The 21,915-nt window shown below is 35.5% G+C and overlaps 5 protein-coding genes across 6 annotated transcripts; 1 reads left to right on the top strand and 4 right to left on the bottom strand.

Moving 5' to 3' along the window:
• Positions 1–2,285: 2,285 nt before the first annotated feature.
• On the bottom strand, positions 2,286–4,969 carry LOC108218076 (probable serine/threonine-protein kinase At1g01540). Its single transcript, XM_017391000.2, has 7 exons — positions 3,823–4,969; positions 3,644–3,745; positions 3,444–3,566; positions 3,185–3,355; positions 2,975–3,104; positions 2,665–2,874; positions 2,286–2,553 (listed from the first exon to the last, which is right to left on the bottom strand). Exons 1-7 carry the CDS (start codon positions 4,335–4,337, stop codon positions 2,503–2,505), a joined length of 1,302 nt encoding a protein of 433 aa, XP_017246489.1. The 5' UTR covers positions 4,338–4,969; the 3' UTR covers positions 2,286–2,502.
• A 148-nt stretch (positions 4,970–5,117) lies between these two features.
• On the bottom strand, positions 5,118–7,844 carry LOC108216147 (small ribosomal subunit protein eS10z). The gene is made up of 5 exons (XM_017388833.2): positions 7,694–7,844; positions 7,558–7,606; positions 7,094–7,373; positions 6,858–6,993; positions 5,118–5,356 (listed from the first exon to the last, which is right to left on the bottom strand). The coding sequence occupies exons 1-5, from the start codon at positions 7,694–7,696 to the stop codon at positions 5,294–5,296; spliced, it is 531 nt and encodes a 176-aa protein (XP_017244322.1). The 5' UTR covers positions 7,697–7,844; the 3' UTR covers positions 5,118–5,293.
• Positions 7,845–8,823: 979 nt separating this feature from the next.
• On the top strand, positions 8,824–10,028 carry LOC108216531 (protein SAR DEFICIENT 4). Its single transcript, XM_017389317.2, has one exon. It carries the CDS (start codon positions 8,879–8,881, stop codon positions 9,872–9,874), a length of 996 nt encoding a protein of 331 aa, XP_017244806.1. The 5' UTR covers positions 8,824–8,878; the 3' UTR covers positions 9,875–10,028.
• Positions 10,029–10,472: 444 nt separating this feature from the next.
• Positions 10,473–15,317, bottom strand: LOC108215547 (uncharacterized protein At3g49140). Of its 2 annotated transcripts, none has more exons than XM_017388031.2 (10): positions 15,088–15,317; positions 14,724–14,943; positions 14,233–14,335; positions 14,071–14,138; positions 13,635–13,808; positions 13,431–13,556; positions 12,539–12,880; positions 11,793–11,945; positions 11,499–11,594; positions 10,473–10,826 (listed from the first exon to the last, which is right to left on the bottom strand). In XM_017388031.2, the coding sequence occupies exons 1-10, from the start codon at positions 15,183–15,185 to the stop codon at positions 10,722–10,724; spliced, it is 1,485 nt and encodes a 494-aa protein (XP_017243520.1). In that variant the 5' UTR covers positions 15,186–15,317; the 3' UTR covers positions 10,473–10,721. The 2 variants fall into 2 exon arrangements, with proteins under 2 accessions (XP_017243520.1, XP_017243521.1); XM_017388032.2 differs by having other exon boundaries at positions 14,724–14,984; positions 15,088–15,225.
• Positions 15,318–17,651: 2,334 nt separating this feature from the next.
• On the bottom strand, positions 17,652–21,283 carry LOC108216542 (small ribosomal subunit protein uS14m). The gene is made up of 2 exons (XM_017389333.2): positions 20,679–21,283; positions 17,652–18,097 (listed from the first exon to the last, which is right to left on the bottom strand). The coding sequence occupies exon 1, from the start codon at positions 21,194–21,196 to the stop codon at positions 20,720–20,722; it is 477 nt and encodes a 158-aa protein (XP_017244822.1). The 5' UTR covers positions 21,197–21,283; the 3' UTR covers positions 17,652–18,097; positions 20,679–20,719.
• Between the last annotated feature and the right edge of the window lie 632 nt (positions 21,284–21,915).

Genomic DNA, 21,915 nt, shown 5'->3' with positions numbered 1-21,915 from the left:
AAAAATAATATTCGTAAGATAAAATAAATTTTATATTATAAAAATCTTGATGTGATACAAATACTAATATATAAAATTGCAAATTTGGATTATAATTCATGTTTAAAAAATGAAAATAAATTTCTACATGTAATTAGCAATTTAAAGCACGAAAAATCTTAATTTTATTTGTGTTTTATTTTGAAAAGTAATCATGTTCTTACACTGTCATCTTCCTCCAATTTTTTTGGATTGATTGTGCACAAAAAACATCTAACTTAAATCTGTGAGATAGCGGTCTATACTCTATAACTACCCTTGCTTGTAACGACCTTTATTTTTTAATACTGTATGAACAGTTTTCACTCAAAAGTTGCTTGAACGGAGCAAACAGATAATGCATGAATAACTTTTTCCTGTGTACAAAGTAAATCATATAAAAATAACAACAACAAACATGTCCGATAAACAAAACAAATATTATAAAAGAATAACCAACAAACATACATCACTAATAGTTAATTTATTGATACCATCCATCAATATCATGTCAAGACTATATTCTTCTCCCGTGTTTGGATTTGTCGACTTCCACATAGCGTTCTATAACTACCTTTGCTTGCAACAATCTTTATTTTTTTTAATACCGTATAAACAACCTTCACTTATCATTGCAGAAAAACAGCACCACCGAGTTAGAAATCGAGCAAGAGAACTATCACCAGAGAGAGGTAAGGTTGTGGTATTGAGAGAGAGTAGGTTGTGTTTAGATGATCCAAAATCCTACAACCTATAGGGGTATTTATAGGTGCAGAGAGACTTGTGTGCTACTTTTTCCCATAATTAAATAATCTGAAACAAAATTAGATTAAAAATTCCAAGCTGCTATATTCCATAAATAATCTGAAACAAAATCAGATTCCGAAACTTGCTTCTAATATATCCGAAATTAAAAAAAGTAGTTCTAATTTTTGATATTTTTCATCCGAAAATTCCAGAAAATTAAAAAATTAGGAGACTTATGTGCTACTCTTTCCCATAATTAAATAATCTGAAACAAAATCAGATTATAAATTTCAAGCTGCTATATTCCATGAATAATCTGAAACAAAATCAGATTCTGAAACTTGCTTCTAATATATCCGAAACTAAAAAAAGGTAGCTCTAATTTTTGATATTTTTCATTCGCAAATTCAGAAATTTAGAAAATTAGAAAAATAGAACGAAACGATGTGAGATGCGCCACCTACACGCCCCACGCTTCTCCTTTATATAGAAACAAAATCAGATTAAAAACTTTCAAGCTACTATATTTCATGAATAATCTGAAATAAAATCAAATTCTGAAACTTGCTTCTAATATATCCGAAACTAAAATCACTTCTCCTTTGTATAGAAACAAAATCAAATTAAAACTTTCAAGCTACTATATTCCATAAATAATCTGAAACAAAATCAGATTCTGAAACTTGCTTCTAATATATTCGAAATTAAAAAAGGTAGTTCTAATTTTTGATATCTTTCAATCCAAAAATTCCAAAAAATTAGAAAAATAGAACGGAGCGATGTGAGAGGCGCCACCTACACGCCCCTCGCTTCTCCTTTATATAAGTATATTTCAAGCTACTATATTCCATAAATAATCTGAAACAAAATCAGATTCTGAAACTTGCTTCTAATATATTCGAAATTAAAAAAGGTAGTTCTAATTTTTGATATCTTTCAATCCAAAAATTCCAAAAAATTAGAAAAATAGAACGGAGCGATGTGAGAGGCGCCACCTACACGCCCCTCGCTTCTCCTTTATATAAGTATATTGATTTTGTGGTTGGGAGTCTGCAGACGATAATTCAGTTACTCGTTTGTTACATAACTAACACCAGAGTATAATTGTGATGTTGAAACTTGCATAGAAATTTGTACAAATATTTTTTAGACCTTAATTCGGGTTTTTAACAATATATTTAAACCTGAATATATATAACAAATATTTTAAAATTTTAAAGATTTGTGGATTTTTCTTTTATATTTAGGGGTATTTCATTTGAATTTAAATAATTTACTAAAATCAGGTTATATTCAAAATTTTATTAATCATTATCTGATTTAACAAGTTCATGAATTTTGTTGAATTTTATAATATATCTAAACTTTTTGAGATCCTCTCACCTAAATGTAAGAGAGACTAATAATCAGTGATTAATCGATTAATGACCGATTTTGAGAATAATGCTAGCAATAGCCAATAAGTAAGGAATGAAGCTAAATTTACAGTTATACAAAACAGAAGCAGTAACCGGAACCGGAAGAATGCATAATCTCAAGCACGCAGAACAGTAACAATTATTTACAGCATGATTATGTTTGTATCATTAACAGATAAAAACTGAAAGAAGCAATATTGTGAAGAAACTTGTCACACAATTTGTTTTGATCATATACCAGCTCCTTCAGACTTCAAAAATGATCCAATTCCTGCCCTGTTCTGTGCCCTGTTCTGTATTTACACTATCAACTTGATACTTAATTGGAATCAGGATTGCGACGAAAAGTCTCTGTTCTTGTTACACGTCCCTGCATTCAAGTGAAAACCAGAAGAAACTCGGTGAGAACAGAAAACAGATGTGAATAGAGATTTCTATAACAGCAACTTTAGATAGTTGCAGATATGTCACTAGTTCTTACATCACTTAGTAGCAAGTCTCGAGGCTCAAGCATGTGGATGATGTCTCCCATTTTCGGCCTATTTTCAGCGTCTGCATCAACACAGCGTAGAGCAATCAATATTATCCGCTTTAGTTCCTTCTTATTAGGCTTCTCTGGTAACTTTGGATCCAGCACATGGATTATATTCTGGTCCCTCAACACGGAGTTTAGCCACTCAACCAAGTTAACCTGCACATCCGATCCAATGAAACGTGTTTCATGAATTTAATAAAGCAGTAAGATCGTAGATGCACATTATCTGTTCTAAATGTTTATTGGCTTAAATTACCTCTGTCCCGTCTCCTCTCCTCTGTACCGGGGATCTCCCTGATAAGATCTCTATGATCAGTACTCCAACGCTATAAACATCCGTCTTCTCGTCCAAAATTCTTGTTCCACTATATTCTGGTGCCATATAACTATTTAAACAACCAGAAAAGGCCAGATCAGCAATCAGATCGCAAAAGGGCAGCTTTGTGAATGTATTGCAAAAACTAACCCGGAAGTTCCTGTTGGTCTAGCCGAAGAAAGAGTCCAGTCAGGTCCCAAAAGCTTGGACAAACCAAAATCCGAGACCTTGGGATTCCATTGGCGATCAAGCAGAATATTACTTGATTTTAAATTCTGATGAACAATAGGTGGTTCTGTATCCTCATGAAGATACACCAAACTGCAGAATCAAAACTCTCAATTTCAACTACAAATCCATTCAATAAACACGAACATCGTAGCTAAAGCAGGTAAAGAATAGCACTAACCACTTGACGATCCCTAGGATAATGTTCATCCGCGTATTCCATGTCAAGGGGCTAACATCCCCTCCTGTTCCATGAAGCCAGTGCTTGAGATTACCATTGTCCACGTACTCGTACACAAGCATTCTGATCATCGTAAACAAACAAAACATTTTAAACTAGAAACAAATAAATTAGCATATAGAAGCTAAGAAGAACTGTACTTGTAGGTTCCTTGTGTGCAGTATCCTAATAACTTCACCAAATTCTTGTGCCTAATACACCACATCGCCTCGACTTCTTGTATAAAGTCCATTAATTTACCACTGCAAATTATACAATCACCGTATGATCAGTATAGTTCATTTAATTTCCTTGACAAAACTAGAAAACAGCCTCATACTTGTTAAACACGAGCTTCTTTATAGCAACGCGAGAGTGATCAAACAACAGGCCACGATAGACAATCCCGTAATCTCCACTGCCAACAACATTTTCATCAGCAAATTCATTTGTAGCGGTTTCAATCTCCTCTAGTGTGTATTGCTTAATCCCCCCAATGCTATTCCAGTGCTTCAACTGACCACTTTTAGTACTCGAACATCGATACCCCTCCCGGCTTGACCACCGACCACCTGACGACTCTATGTCAGTCTCCGATGGCAATGCATTACGCGATAGAAGCAGTGCAGATGAAGGAGTTTTCGAGATTGCATCTCTACTACTTTCAGGTTTATTTAGCTGATAATGACCATATTTAGAGGATCTTCGACGAGCACAGCAGAATTTAAGAATAAGAAGCAACAAGATGAGAACTCCAATGGATATGAGAATCAGAGGCCATAATTTGAGGCCGAAGAATGGGGTTTTTGAGGAGAGCTTTTTAACAGCAGATGAGATTACTGAATCATAAGACATACTGATGCGTTAATTAATTACTGTGCTTACTAGCATCAATGTTTATGAAAGTGGAGAGATTATTGAAGATTAAGTTTGATTAGGTCCTAAAGTTAAGAAAGAAGTTGAGTTAGAGCAGAAGTGTTTTATATACTCAAAACAGAATTCCGACGAATGTGGTGGATATGATAAATCCACTACTTGAATCCTTATCGCCATGTTTACATGCACGTAGATATCACTTGAGCTTATAAATTACCTTTTAAATAAAAAATAAATAATTTTTAAAAAGTAAATGCAGCTTTGCAGGAGTCTTGTTTTGTGTAGATCAAATACACACGCTGACACGCATGAAGAGTGAGGTTAATAAATGTATCCTTCAAACTGAAACAAGCAGTAGATTTAAAGCTCATACCCGTTTCAAAAAGTCTGTACAGGAGATCATGTTCCGTACTTCACCGGACTAAATCTCAAATTATTCCTTGTTCCGTGTCTCTGTCAAATTAAGTCAGTCTGATTCTCGTTTTTCACAACACTGCTCCACAGCTCTATGTTCTTTATCCATAAAATTCCATCTTCTTTGCTATAGATACAGTGTTTTATTTGTCCAAGATTTGAAATTTGGACTACCTTAGTAAACCATTTTCACTAATTTTTGCTACCAAGTTACTATAACAGGAGTGTACAGCATGTACAGGTTCTGATCATTATATGTACCCACAGCATGAATAGATATAGGGTTAAAGGGGATGAGGCTCTTCGTCATTGCAGGAGAAATTATATTCAAGTTCACACCAGCTATTAAAAGAAACTCATCATGTCAATAAAAGATCCATCAGGCAAAAATTTAAATATTTCTGATCTCAAGATGACAAAAGAACTGAAACAATTGTGTTAAGAAATGGTTCCGGATTGTCTGAACCAGTCCCTATTTTGCACATATTACATCTCTGGCATATTTAATTTTAAGAAAAGCTTCAACTGGGTGGTGCTCCTCCAAAACCTCCAGAACCACGTCCAAAGCCGCCCCTTCCAGAACCCTGCAATTTTTGTGACGATAACATTAGAGCATCAACTGATTCATAACTCAGCTGTATAATGGAAGGCAACAACAAACAGAAATAAAATTCATAGTTTAAAGTCAGAACACTACAATACTAGCAGCTTAGCCATAAAAGAAACACAATGCAGAACATTATTCTCAGCTGTTAAAAAACACAGAGAGCAACTGGTGCAACACAAAGCAAGAAAACAAAACAGTTTACAATTTGCATGGTCAAAAAGATGAATAACTCACTTATAATACTTAATCATGAGCATATAGATCACAAAAAATGAAAGAGCATTTTAATATCTGCCTAGGAACTTAAAAGCATTTAAATAGTGCAGCCTAGAGCTGTAAGCGAACCGAACTCGGACGAACTCGGACGAACTCGAACAAAATCTTAACGAACCGAACAATGTTCGATAATTTTATCGAACAAAATTTCATGTCCGAACTCGGTTCGGTAACGAACCGAACCGAACACGAACATGTCGAACCAAACCGAACACGAACAGTTCGCGAACATGAATATTTTTAAATAATATTTAGGTTATTTTTTAATTAATTTAATGAAAAAAATTAACCCAAATATTTTATTTATATATTTACAACATACACAATATCAATTTTAAATAATTTTACAATTACAAAATAAAATTAATACCTACATTATGGATATTATATATTATATTTACATATAATATTATAAATATTTTTACTTATTGTCGAACGAACACGAACTTCTCGAACTCAGAACCGAACACGAGCTTAACGAACCGAACACGAACCGAGCACCCTAAAAGTTCGGTTCGGTTCGTTAAGCTTATCGGACTGGAAAATGTCGTTCAAACTCGTGTTCAGTAAACTTACCGGACGATCTTACCGAACTCGAACACGAACCGAACCGAGCGAACTTACCGAACAGTTCGGTTCGTTTACAGCTCTAAGTGCAGGCGATCACATTGTGGTACAATGTGCAACCCTCAACATTGAAAAGTACAGATGCCATTATCGAGCCTCAAAAAACTTCAATATATTGGAATGAAGGTTGGTTATGTGCTTATTGCATACGCATATAAAAAAATTCAGATTTACCCAATTTGATGCATATATTAACATCAGACATGGATCTATAAATCAATTTGCTTGGTAAAAAACATTGAATTTCTCAGTTATCTCACATAGGAACTAGTAAAATAAATGGTTAAAGACTAGAGTAAAGTCAAAACACAAATGAACAAGCTGCATTGAATTGTATCTTTCACACTGTTGGACAGTCGCAACATACATATGCTAAATGAATCACAATATATCTTAGAATAACTTTGGATACGGCGATAAGCATTTAGGCAAAAATGTGGACAGTGTCATACAATAAGTAATCACATATTTAGAGCATACACCTAGCTAATATCAAAGAACATATCTGGAATGCATTTTCACCCTAAGCATACATCAAGCTGATATCAAATAATATATCTGGCTAGAATTATTACCCTAAATGCAGGCTGGTAATCAGCTGGAGCTCCACCCTTCTCACCGCCAAATTCACCTGGTGGCCCTCTTGGCCCAGCACGATACCCATCCCTGTCACCGAACCTCGGCCTGTCTCCCTCAAACCGCGGAGGACCACTACAAAAACCCATCCAACCAATCAAAACCACATTAACCAACGCACAAACCCCATTAAACAATCACACTACATAAACCACAAATCCAACTAAAACCATACCGAGGGCGATCACCAGGAGGTCCACCCATGGGACGACCGAGCGGCTTAGCCGACTTCTTCAAGGTAGAAGGCACAATATCTGATGGCAAGTTAAGATAAGTCCTGAGAAACTCAATTCCATCATTAGTGAGGTACCAGTAGTAATGCATCCAAGCGAATGTCTCGCGAACATACTCCTTGGACTTAAAGCTCTGCATTAACTTAATAACTTGAAGATTGGGGACATCGATATCCGGGTGCTTAGCCAAATTGTAGTCCTTCTTAGCATAGCACACACCCTCTATAATTCAACACATACACATAATTAAAAATTGTATTATAAAATGCTACTAAATCAAATACTACTACTAGTACTATTACTAATCAAATACACATAATTAAAATATAAAATGCTACTAAATCAAATACAAATAATTAAACATGTACTTTTTGTATGTATGAGATGAATGTAAAATGAAGAGCACCTTGAAAGAGGTATTTTGAGATTTCACGGCGATTCTTTTCGGTGATAATCTGAACAAAAGCATAATGATTATTGCTGGGAATACTTAAAGATGTCTATCTATAAAAACATATCATAAACGGAGATTAAGTTCATACCATGGCTGCTTCGAAGTGGCGATAAGTTCTGAACGGCGACGATGTGATAACTGCAAACCCTAAAAAGTGGTATTTCTTATATTTTAGGGTTTTAATGCGCTGGCTTTTGGTTTGTTACCTCAAACTCATGGATGAATGCTATATGGGCCAAGGCCCAATTTTGGGGTACTATGTGTCTTTTAGGTCCATTTGACAAAATAACATTTTTTCTGCCAGTTTTTTTAATTTTTTTTCTACGTTTTTCCTGAACTCCAAAAAATGTATTTTAGTAAAATATTTTTTTTTTGTTGTTTGACTTTCGAGAAAATATATTCCAGATTTTCATGTATTTTTCTGATCCTCTGGGAAATAGATATTTTCAAGGAAGAATTTTTTTTTTGGAAAAGTTCTCAAGAAACTTCCGCTAAAATTTTTATTTCTCTTAGAATTTTTCAAATATTCTTGAGAATTTTCGAGGAAAATTTTCCTGACAAAATGTCAAAATTTCTTGGAAAAATTTTTCACTTAATTATAGCAAATTTTACCCTCAAAAACTTAGAACATAACGACAAAATGTCAAAAATAACTTTTTTTTACCCACTATACATATGATCAATGTCTGGTTGGGTGGTCATTTGGGACCCTGTTCCTGCACATGATCGTTCTGGAATAGTAACAAGAAACCCTCACCCGAAGTGAGAAATTCACCTATATTCTTCGCCCTTTTCATTTTCTTTTTTGTTCAACAAGGACATTGTCAATTTGATGATGTTTTTTGAGTAGCGACTTGAAACTATGCACTCTGTTTCCTGGAAGGGGCGCTAACAATTTAAATATTATGAAATTTTATAACAGTGCTATTTAAGTTTCCTAATCAATATTATTAAATTAAATAAAATCAGATTTTTTTTGTCATAAAATAAAATAAGATTTTAAACACAAAAAAAAAGAAATTGCTGGAGACCCCAAAAAATCATCCCAAATTTGCTTTCACTCCCATAATAATGAGACCCTGCAGATTCTTCAATCACCCAATCATAATATTTCACGTGTTCGCCACGTCATTCGGTAAAAAATTTTGGGAATTTTTTTTGGGGTTTCTGGCATCACCCAAAAAAAATTATCAACATTTTATACAGGTATCTGATTACTGTGCTCTGTTATTCTCCCTCACACGAGTCACAAGAACAGAGAGTTTACTCTTCAATGGCGACACCAGTCAACCACAGTACCTTCTTCATCGACGCCGCCGCGCTCCGATCAATCCTAACCCACAAAACCCTGATCAACCACTTCGAAACCACCCTTCCAACCGCATCATCCGCCGTTGAATCTCCAATTCGCCACTCTCATCAAACATCACCTTCCTCTTCTCTCCTCCTCATGCCTTCCTTTTCCGCCTCCTCTTCTCTCCCCTACATTGGTGTTAAGCTCGTCACTTATCATCCTTCTAATTCCTCCGCAAAACTCCCCGTAATTCACGCCAACTATACTCTGTTTAGTTCTGTCACAGGTCAGACACTGGCTTCTATTGATGGTTCCGAAATGACTCTTTATCGGACAGCCTGTGTTTCGGGTTTAGCTGCTCGGTATTTGTCGAGAGAAGACTCGAGAACTCTGGTTATGGTCGGGGCTGGTGCGATGGCTCCTCATTTGATCAGAGCTCATTTGAGTGCTAGGCCTGGTTTGGATAAGGTGATCATTTGGAATAGGACGGTGGAGAAGGCGATGGCTTTGGTGGAAATGTTGGAAGGGGGATTTGAAGGGGTGAGTTTTGAGAGTAGCGGGTGTTTGGATGAGGCTGTGAGGGTTGGGGATATTGTGAGCTGTGCGACGAATTCAGAGGTGGCATTGGTGATGGGGAAGGAATTGAAGAGGGGAGCTCATTTGGATTTGGTTGGATCGTTTAAGCATTCGATGAAGGAGTGTGATGATGAGGCGATAAGGCGTGGGAGAGTGTTTATTGATAATGAGGCTGCATTGGTCGAGTCTGGAGAATTGTTGGGTGCATTCGAGAGGGGGGTGATTTGCAGGGACGACATTGTGGGGAATTTGGTGGAGTTGATCAGGGGCGACAAGGCTGGGAGGAAGGACTCAACGGAGATTACCATTTTCAAGTCTGTTGGTTCGGCTCTTGTGGATCTTCTATGTGCTCAGTTAGTGTATGAGAGTTACAAGAATGCTCCAACTTCATCAACATAATCAGTTTTGTGGGGTATTTAGAGTGTATACGCTTCATATGTCTATTTAATCTTTTAAAAATCATGAATAACCATGTCGAATCTGCATGTTTTAAGCTTCTATCAGGAGAGATGTGTTGAGATATTCAAGTTTCATTTCTGCTTGATTCTCTTACTATCATCGTCTCCCACTATACCACCTGGGTTATACAGTGTACAATGTACATGGTAGTCTAAAATCATGTTTTAAGGGATCCTTGCTACTATAGTTTTCACAAGCAAATCATGCTTTGTGGTGTGGTGTGGTGTGGGTATATACAATATCTATACAGGTACAACGCCATCTGTATATAGAAACCATATATTGAGTAAATAAGTCAATCCTTTCTATAAAGATTATAGTAAGCTGCAGGATTTTGCAGATGTACAGTAAAAGCAGTGACTCAGAAGTCAGAACAAGTTCTAGAAATGTCAAAGGAGACGGAACTAGAGATTTAAGACGAATAAGACACTAACTGACAGTCAACAAATTGTCGATTTAATCATTAATTAGCCAAAAAAAAAACCCACCACCTGATCAATATAGTTCTAGAGAATGCCTCATAACAATATATAGTACATAGTAAAAAATTACCTAATTCTTTTGCAAAAAGAACACCTAATTACAACTTTTTCTTGTATTTGATAATTATGATCAGAAAAATAAAATGATTGAATAATTAACTTTACAATAGTAAAAACTTGGTACAGAAAATACATAAGCTAGAACTGAGCAAGTTTTACTAGTTTTTGTGCCTGCTACATACAGTTCCTAGCCCAAGATTGCCTAACTTAGCAAGGTTAACTATATTTTTAACCATTTTGAATCATCATAATTCGGACTGGTGAGTTTCTTTCTTCTTTTGCTGCTTACCTTGATTCCTTGGGAACAGCAGATCATTCAATTGTCTCTCAGCACTATATTCTGAAGAGGCCTGTAAATGCAATACAGAAAAAGGATAGAATTACTGGTAGCAGGAAGATAATAATGAAGACAAAATAGTAATGAAACACAAGAACTTTACTAGTGCTGGCATAAAAACAAATTTATCTTTAACTTAGCTACAGCTATTATACAATACTCCGTAATAGACTCCAAGTGGTCTTTAGTTGGGAGAAATGAAGTTGAAGGGAATAGAATGAAATCTGAACCAGCTTCCAAATATATATCCAAAATTTTCATTTCTTCCTCCATTACATTCCTAACCACCTAAACTTAAACCTTCCATTTTGACAAGGAATGCTCCATTCTCCACGATACCCATTTTCTTCCCAAATCTTATCATGAAAAATTTGCACTAGCTCATTTTTTTCTTTCAAATCTTCCAACCCACTTGCATCGTTTCCTTCTATTGTTATTCATTCCATTCCATCGCCCCAACCCAACACAACAAATAGTTCTCTAATAATAGCTGTGATCATCATAGTTTCACAATATTTTGAAGCAATATAAATATATCATTCAATATAACTACATCCCTGTGTTATTGCAATAACACACAGACAAGAAATTTAACTAAATTGATCCGTAGTGCAGGACAGGGGCCAGCAAATATATAAACCTGTCAAATCTTCTAAATAAATTAGGCCATGGCAATAATCAATACCCGTTTTTTGAATGCAAAGCGCAGTGTTTGAACTTGTATTCCAGAGCAAACCCTCAAGTCAAAGCCGAGGCTATCTACACCTATAAGAGCCACCTCCTGCCATAGTTAAACATTTTTTTCTTAAAACAATTGCAGACCTTCCATCTTTTGCTTAACTTTGAGGAACAATATTCACTCCCTTCGCATATATATAAAGATTATGAATATAAAATTACACAATATTGAAATTATGAGTAGGGCAGTATGGTACTTTTTTAAACTTGTTCACTGAAAAACAGCCTCAAAGTGGTTTACCTCTGCCTGAATACCCTTGCATCTCCAGCAGAATGATTTGAGAGCATGCATGTATTTTTCTCCACCAGCTTTAATACGGGATATAATTTTTGCAGCTGAGTGTGCAATGGCATCAGGTTGAGCTCTCCTAAAGTCATCTACTTCGACGAAAGTCTGTCACTCATTTAGGCAAGGAAATCTTATCACAAGTCTTTCTATAATTTATTTTTTTTTAAAACTATAGACCACTTAAACCTTTACGACATTTCCCTTCTGCACAAGTAAATGATTTAATTTATGGCAGTAAGATAAATAATTAAAAGTAACTTCCTCAAATGTTGTCAGGCATCTAAATCAGGTAACCAAGGAACTAATAGTGATCACTAATATAGTAAGATATAGCAGCACCAGTAAATCATAGATGCATCTATTCCGCATTCATTCCATGTAATGTATCATTGGGCACAACTTTCTAGTCGCACCATGAAGTCAATGACAGGATAGGAATTTGTCTGGTATTGTACTGTCTGACAGATGCCTTTAACAAAACTGCCATATACATCTTAATTGACAATGTTATGACTCCATTGTCGACATCATTTTCCAAAAGAAATTTAAAAAATCAGTACGGCAAAGTAAGATGGCAGCTTGTTTTCTTCATCTGTATTCTATGTTTAGCCTCCAAGGGATCACATTCGATGAGAACATGCAAATAATTCAGATCAAGTGGCAAGACACTTTATATAGACTGAGGTCTGAGAGTGTACCTGATGTCCATGAGCCGATATTAATTGAATCTTGACCATTTCTAGCTTGTAGAATGAAGTCCCATTTTCTAGGCTTTCACCCTTGTCCAATTCTTCTGGCCAATCGGGGTTATCTTGAGATGGCTCCAGACTATGACTATGACCATTAATAATGTCATGTTCTTCTTGGTTGTCTTCTACAACTCTGTCATCTTCATTAGCTTCATCTTTGCTTGATTTACAGTCAGACTTATTCTTGTGAATGACAGAATGTTCTTCAAGAAAGGAAGGTCTTAAAATTCCTTGAATTGCTAGACCAGCAGGTGGCTGATCCATATAATCAAAAGGATTATCTCCTACAAACTGAAGTACAAGAACAAGACAGGAAACGATCAAGGATATTTAAGATAACAGAAATATTTAAAACAGAATGTTCACTTGTTCAGCTATTGCTAAATCCAAGATAAAAAGTACTCCCTCCGTCCCTCTCATTTCTACACGGGTTTTGTTCACTGCTCGGCACGCATTTTAAGGCTCTTATAAAACATAGTTCTGTCACTTATTTTTGAGATTTTCTTTTTGTGTATAAAAATTCAAACATCAAATTTTTATTTAAAAGAAAAAAAGTTACAGATCTATGCTTTCAAGAAGCATTAGAATGCGTGCCGAACTCTCGTCCCCCAAGGTAAACTACCTAGGGGGACAGAGGGAGTAGCAACACAGAGATATATTAAGATTATTTATTCAGATGTTTAAGCTGTAGGACACCCAAGTGTAATTCCAGATCTGTTAAATTGCCTTTTTCAGAAAAATTTAGGATATCTTTGGAGTAATTTCAAAAATTTCAGTACCTATCCAAAATTTGATCAGCAAATGCATGTTAGTTATAGTTTTTCAAGTAAAGTAACTACACCTCAGCCAGTTTCTTCGCAAAATATATTGGATGGGAGGCACGCATGGTCTCCAGTTTTGCCCAGTCCCCTGGTGATTCATCAGAATCCTCCCCATCATCCTCACTGTCAAGAATCGCAACCCACTCCTAATATACATAAATGATGAAGATGCTACATTACATATCGTTTCTGATATTCAAATAATCAAAGTGAAATGTTGTCACCTCTTCATAGCCGTCATCTTCTTCATCTTCATCATCATCCTCAGCATTATCTTCATCATCTTCACCATCACTACTGTCATCATCAACATCCGTAATGCCAAAATCATCATCTGACTGATTCAGTAATTCCATCTCACTAAGCATTTCTCTAGTATCTAAGCCTATTATAATTTGCTGCAATGCATAAAAACCTATGTAAGCCTAGGATGTTGCTGGAGATCCGAAGATATCTAGATTCTAAAGGCATCTTTTTACAATACTTAAAGAGTAGGAGCAGAAAGAGAAGGTAACTCTTGTTCTTCTGAAACTTTTGTAATATAATAAAATAACCCATAGCAAATATTATATAAAGATGCATGAGTTCAAGAAATGAAATAGTGTAGAATTAAGAACTATAAGAATACTGACTAATTTGTAGGTGAATTCAGTTTCATACCACGAGGGTATCCTCGGTAGTAAGAGTTTGCAAAATGTCTTCGTTATTCTTGACCTGAAAGTAAATATCTGATTGAAAGACAAAGGCAGTCTCTTAATACAATAATACAATACCAAACAACCCAAGGTACCAATAGCATCGACATGAAATCAATGAACTTACTTCCATTTTCATCAGTAATATAAGGCAAATCAGGCCAGAAAATGTTATCATGAACCTCTTCACCTAGCAGACCAGAAAACATTAGCAATGCTTTGCTGTTTACCTGAAAATAAAAATTGTAAGTAATATTATTTGCACTGAATTGCAGCAATGACCTGTGAACAACACCTGAAGCTGAAAAATAACAAAAGACATCATTCCCAAGCTCAATTAAATCTAAGCATCATGGTGAAGATTATATAGTTGGTCAAATTGTGCCAGAACATCATAAGTTGTTTCTGTTGCTTGGCAAAACAAGAATTCTCAATAAAGATGATCAGAACACTAAGCTTTCAGATAATTAACTACTTGGAAATCAGTTACTTGTCTTCTTAACTGCCAGTAAACGTTTTCGATTTTGCTTAGCAATATATTTCAGCATTTTTGACAACTTTTTCGAGATTTTAAACAATAATGCAGAAGTTCAACGAAAATATGCTAATATATACTACCTCGATAATAGTCCTACAAGTTTCTTCAGGTGTAAGTCTCGCTTCGCCAATCTCAATAACGTCAGCATCCCCTATGTCTTCGGACGGATGATACCTCTGCGGTTTAGCATTCTGCTTCAACGGACCGCCTACTTGCTCCTCGGCCGAAGCCCTAACTCTGCCTCTCACACAATTGCTTCTTTTGGCGCAACAACTCTCACTTAACCACCCAAACTTATTCCTGTGATCCATTCTTCAATTAATCTAACAAATTCATTACTCCTAAAACACAATCAAACTCAATACATTTTCTGCTCATTCGCGCATAATAAATCCATATTTACAACAATGTAATTACGTGACATAATTAGAGAGCGTGAACTACCTGACGAAGGGATGGCCGGAGTGGGAGAGACGGCGAGAGCTGAAATCGAAGCCGCCGGCGATTAATCGGACGGCCATGGGGGACTCTAAGGTGAGCATACGGGAGTGGGGCTTGTTAGTGATTGTTGCGTGTGATTGTGTTGTATCTGATTGGTGAGCTGAGCTTTCTTCTGTAAACTCTCTTGGCTGCTTCTTCAAAAGCCTTTCTATCTTGAATTGGATTGCTTCCAAACGCGGTCTTAAGTTAACGAATTTTGTATGAATATCCTATTATTCGAGTTAAATGTCTAAACTATCCCCTGGACAATTTTTGATTTGTGAATCTCTGACCGAAATGATAACAGCCACCATTCAGTTACTCGTAGCTTAAAGCACAATGTAAACAAAGCAATACAGAAAAGATCGGCATCTTTGGATTATATCGTACACTATCTATGTGTATCAGTGTTGTAAAAAGCGGGAATCGGACTTAATCGGTGAAGTCACGGAACATGGATTAATCGGTGATTAATTGAGTTGATCGGGGATTAATCGGATTAATCAGTGATTAATCGGAGATTTAATCAGTTCGGCGAGTTACGGAACAGGGATTAATCGGTGACCTATCGTGATTAATCACCGACTTTTAGAACAGAGATGTGTATTTTTAAATAAAAATGCTTAATATATGATTTGATAACTAAAAGTTTCGTGAATTTTATGTTTTCTAATCATATAATCTTTTCTTTAGGGCGTCCCTTGAGGAACTATTATATGTTGATAAATGCTCCGGAGAGAGTTTGTTCACTGAAGATTGAAAGCAGGACTCCAAATAGCAAGTCCAACACTGTCCTAGCAAGTGCTCTACAAATATAATAAAGGGGAATTATCTTGTATACTGTTTTTTCAATCTTATTTTCAAAAATACTACCTTTTCCAATCTTATTTTCAAATCTCTAAAATATTTTCAAAAATACTACCTTTTTGAAAATATTTTCCAAAAATACGGTGGTTGCATATGCAACCATATATGCAACTGAATTCCTGATTTCGAGTTCTAGTTTTCAAATGTCATTTTCGACCTCATCTTTGGAGTCGATATATATATATATATATATATATATATATATATATATATATATATATATATATATATATCGACTCCAAAGATGAGGTCGAAAATGACATTTGAAAACTGAAACTTGAAATCAGGATTTGTAGTTGCATATGGTTGTATTCAGTTGCATATGGTTGCATTCAGTTGATTCTATTGCAATCTAATGGCCCCGCCAGGGGCACACCATGCATCCGTTGCAACTTACAGTTTTCAGTTGCATTTAGTTGCATATGAGGTTGCATTTAGTTGCATATGAGGTTGCATTCAGTTGATTCTATTGCAATCTAATGGCCCCGCCAGGGGCACCCATACTTCAGTTGGAATTTACAGTTTTCAGTTGCATTTAGTTGCATATGAGGTTGCATATGAGGAACCTCATATGCAACCTCATATGCAACGGAAACTGTAAGTTGCAACTGATGTATGTGTGCCCCTGCGGGGCCATTAGATTACAATAGAATCAACTGAATACAACCTCATATGCAACCATATATGCAACTGAATTCCTGATTTCAAGTTCCAGTTTTTTTCAAATGTCATTTTCGACCTCATCGTTGGGATATATATATATATATATATATATATATATATATATATATATATATATCGATCCCAAATATGAGGTCAAAAATGACATTTGAAATCTGAAACTTGAAATCAGGATTTGTAGTTGCATATATAGTTGCATATGCAACCATAGTATTTTTGAAAATATTTTAGAGAAGGTAGTATTTTTGAAAATAAGATTGGATAAGGTAGTATTTTTGGAAATAAGATTGAAAACGTGGTTATGAATAAAAAAAGCCCTATAATAAAATAGTGTCCTAGCAATTTAGGACATCTTTTTGATACATTAACTCCAACAACATGCCTTATATGTGTGCCCTTATTATTAAACTAATAATTTATTTGAATTAGAATTGGAGGAAAGTGAAAAAGTAAGAAAAGAGAGATGCATTGAAATGGTGGGAAGTTAATATTTTAATAAGAAAATTAGTTTAAGATATGCTTAGAAGTGCTCAAAAAATAGGCACTTGTTGGACATCCACTAGGACATCGTTGGAGCACATATTTAATCCAATTGCTTTATATTTTAACTTAAGACATCAATTTAGGACATTGTTGGACTTGCTCTCATCTCTCTGATATAGTATCTGCTATCAGTTGGAAACGCATCATTAGTTGTTTGAGGTCCTCAGCTTCCACCTTACTGTATATAGTATTTTTACATGATACTAGAATACTTGAATCCGTCATGCCTTGAGGTGTTTGAGTGTTTCCCAGGTCTTCGACATTCAGTTAGAGAATGGCCAATTGTTCAAAGTGAAGCCCTAGTGCACAGTATTCATATACTCAACACGGCATTTTTCAACTAATTCTAAAATTTTGATATGTAATCGACATACAAGGTTTCTGCAATAGAGCTTCAACCATTCAACAATTGATACAATACGTTTCACACCAAGCTCTTCCGTACCAGCAAAGGCCTATCAGGTAGTATATCATTCATTAAACAAAAACCATTTGCAGTAAAATGATAATTGCGTTTCAGCAATCAAGTCCAGCCTAAGACCAGCGAATATTATTTTAAATAGCTGATGATGAGACTATTATAAATACACTATTGGTGGGTAATCTATCATAGAATATACAGTTAATTTTACCGAAGATCATATATTATGAGTTAAACAGTCCACGGGTACACAAAGTGAAAATAGAGATGTGAGCCTTCTTGGTCTTTTACAGATCTTTTTACTGACATAGTGGGATCTCGTACCTAACTGACTGACAGCTTCCATTGGCAAACAGTCCAACTGTCCAGGTCAGCTCATATGTTATATTTAATGACACTTGCTTTATAAAAGTAAATCATTAACCTTCAGGAAGGATCAACAGGTTCCACGAAACATATGCCCTGCAGCAGATATGCATGTAAAGTCCACAAACTATTTAAAACAAGAGGGGTGGAAAATGATCAACAGAGGCCAATTTACACATGCAGAGAACGAAAAGAAATCTATAATATATTCAACAAAATAAAAATTCATCATCAAACACATTTAAGACTTTAAAGTTCCAATATCAAAATTTCATAATATAGAAAATCTAGATAGAGATTACTAATAGAAAACCTAATACCAAAATTAATATAGTTTAACATTGGTATATTGGTAATGTGAGGAAATTAGATCGAAGCTCTTCGGTCTTGATCAATCTACTTATGCTAGAAATACTGAAGTTAAAGCGAGTTTGGAAACTATTATGAGTTCATCTGGATCACATTATAGTACTACTAATGTAAGTATAAACAAACCTAGTCATAAACTTATGCAACATGAAATTACTATATTCCTTTATCTGTAGTGACATACATTGACCTTTTACTAACACGAGACATGTCACAATTACTCGAGCAATATATTTCCTGTGCTGTACTCATAAAATGACCTGATTATGTCATACTTCTAGCTCTGCAGACAGCCTTCTGTATGTCCAACAATATTGAAAGATATTATTCAAAGCACAAATCAGAATATTACAATGTTGGTGAGAAAATCAATCATGCATAAGTGAAACATAATGACAATGATAATGATAATGATATTAATAACAACAACAACAACAATAACAACAACAACAACAATAAATAATAATAATGTTCATAATAATAATAATAACAACAATAAATTAGGAGAAATATATTTATCCGGCAGGTTCTACCATCTTGAGATGAAAAATAATAAGCATCAAGAGTAAGAAAACAAGAAATATGTCTGTGGGATGAATATTTTGTCGGCAGTAAGAGCTGAAGTGCTGATTGTTGGATCATGGATTAGAATCTAGAGACACTAATACATTTGCCAGTTCTAATTGAGGCGTACTTGTGATTCATAAGCTTGTTCTCAAGAACCTTCTCTACTTTGTGCTCTATTTCTATCAGAACTCAAAATTATATGGAGTTTATTTTTACGTTTTTGTTTGTTATGCTGCTTTCTTCTACTTCTATGTTCCTTTATAGCTAACTGCTTAGTCGTTTCTTGTCTAAATTTGAACCAACAATATCACGAGAAAGACAGGTCCTTCTCTTACATAAGAGAACACAGTCTCTTTAAACATATTAACTGAACCAGCAAGTTGATTATTTGCTACCACCAGTGAAGTTAAATTTCAAAGCAATTGTACTGACTTTGAATCTTACATATTATTAAGAGTAAAATGCAACCGGTGTACCTTAAGTTTGGTCATTGTGAAAAATGTGAACCTCAAATTTATTAAATACAAAACGTGTACACTAATTTCAGTGTTGATGCAAAATTTGTACTTCTGTCAACACATATCTAACACCGTTTATACAAAACAAGAAAAGGCAAAGGACAGAGGACGTTATAAAAAATTTAGTTTAGTGTATGTGTATTAGGTTATATTCTGATTCTATATCATTTTATATCGATTTACCATATTCTGATTATATATTACTTTATACAGATATACTATATTCCGAGTATGGCATCTATAGCTGGCATTACAATATATACTAGTCCCAAAACAATTGTCATTCATGTTTCAGTGAACATGAGAACAAAAAGCTCTTCTAAAGAAGACGCGAAGAGCCCAATTACAGCATCAACCGGTGTTACGAAGATGTGTGTAGGTGTTGCACACAATCAGAAGTGAAACAATAGCCACAAAGAAAGAGCTACACAAGGGATTCTAAGGAAATTAGCATTGGAAAGACAGGTTCTGTATATATGAATTTGTCTTCTGAATAATCATAACCAAACAGTTTAACATTGAATAAGAGCACCTCAAGCGCCATACGTGGACAATGGTAAGAACTGGGGGCTCCATGTGGCAAGGATTTTATCGCCTTGTCTAATCAGCAGAAAGAGGATAAGTTGAACACTGATTTCACCAAGACATGAGTCTCCAATTGTCATATATTTGATTATTCCGAAACAAGTCATTTATGCACATTTATTTATGTTGAGCTTAGAGTGACAATTTGTGTTAGTTGGTTATTGGTTATTAGTCTGATATACACAACCAATTCCACGAAATTAAGCTGGAAACTACAATAAGTTGATAAAAATACAGAACCTGCAGGAATACACAAAGTGGGAGTACACATTTTGCATTTCTTGAACTTGAGGTACACACATTGTACTTTGCACAATGGGTGGACTTCAAATACACATAAGACACATTGCATTTTACTCTATAACTAATTATTTTGACCTTCCGCAAGCCTCCAACTAACAAAAATATAAATTCAAACTTGCTAAAAAACAGTGAATACATATCTGATAATAATATAGGCAAAAGTTCAAAGGAGCACTAATATAACCGGGAGACACATCTATTCTCGCAGGAAATTTTATTAAGACTTCTAAACATTGTTCAGTTAATCAAACACTGAAATTCGCATAGCACAATTTCGAAAATGTCAAAGACACCTCATCTTTAAAATAGAACTCAAGTATATTCGTAAATCTTACATTTTACGAAAACCGTTAAATGGATTCGAGATTTCTTCCGCCTACCAAGATGCTTTGGTGACGCCCATCAAAGCACCTTTATTCGCTGAATCACGAAACACGAGACGAGACATCCGGAAGAACTGGTACACTCCACGAGCACGGCCCGTGAAAACACACCGATTCCGCAGGCGCACAAAGGAGCTATTTCTCGGCAACTTGGAGAGCTTGTAACGATGCTTGGCACGCATTTCACTCGAAAGCTCCGGATCTTTGCTGAGGGATTTATAAAGCTTTCGCCTCAATTCATATTTAGCCGCCAGCAATCTGCGCTTGTGGTCTTGTATGTTTCGCTTCTCCGAGGTTGTTGAGAAGAAATGAGTTTGTAAAGCTTGGCGGCTCGTTGGAGGAAACGACGTCGTCAGATGGGATTGGGCAGAGAGATGATGAGGCTGGGGAGAGATGGCGAGGGAATGAAACGGTGTGGTGGTGAGTTGGGTGGCGCGTTTAACGAGTGAACTCAGTCGTGCGAGAGCCATTGGGGAGAGTGATGCTACAATTGAAGAATGCGATGAAAGACGGGAAATGGGGGAACAGGGGATTACGGGAAGTAGAGGAGGACTGGATGTTTATGGCACCCATTTTGATCCTCAAGTCCAGTTTCTGTTGGTCCATACAAGCCCAATAACAAAGACCAGCACAAAGACCAGCCCAAGACCTTTATACAGAACAGTACACATAATATAGGGTAAGAGCATCTCCAACGGCGTTGGCTATAATCGTTGGCTAAATTGGACCTGTAAGACATTATGTAAAATTTGTTGAACCTGTAAGACATTTTGCTTCAATGGTACTGGCTATATTGGTTGGCTATAATTTAAAAGTAGTATGTTATTAATATTTTAAATTGTTAAAATAGAATATATCAGTTCAATATGGTAATAAATGATGTACAATCTTCCTACAGATTTTCTTACAGACCTGTAGAGGTTCGACAAATTTAGCCATCCATAGGAGGTTGGCTAAATTTATAGACAACAGGTGAGCATGGTTGGAGTTGAGTTTTTGGAGCTGTTGGCTAAATTTTTTTATTTTAAGTATGACAACTCATCTTTTAGCCAAGGGTTTTGGATGGTTGGAGATGCTCTAAGAAGGATAATTTACTACCCAAAACTTATTCGTGGATCATAAAAAAAGTGGATCATAAAAAAGTTATGTTTTATCTTATAAGTTAAGAGCATCTCCGATCGTTGGTTAA

This window comes from Daucus carota, chromosome 4, assembly GCF_001625215.2.
Source record: "Daucus carota subsp. sativus chromosome 4, DH1 v3.0, whole genome shotgun sequence".
Taxonomy (NCBI): Eukaryota; Viridiplantae; Streptophyta; class Magnoliopsida; order Apiales; family Apiaceae; genus Daucus; species Daucus carota.
This window is presented reverse-complemented; position numbering and strand designations above follow the sequence as displayed.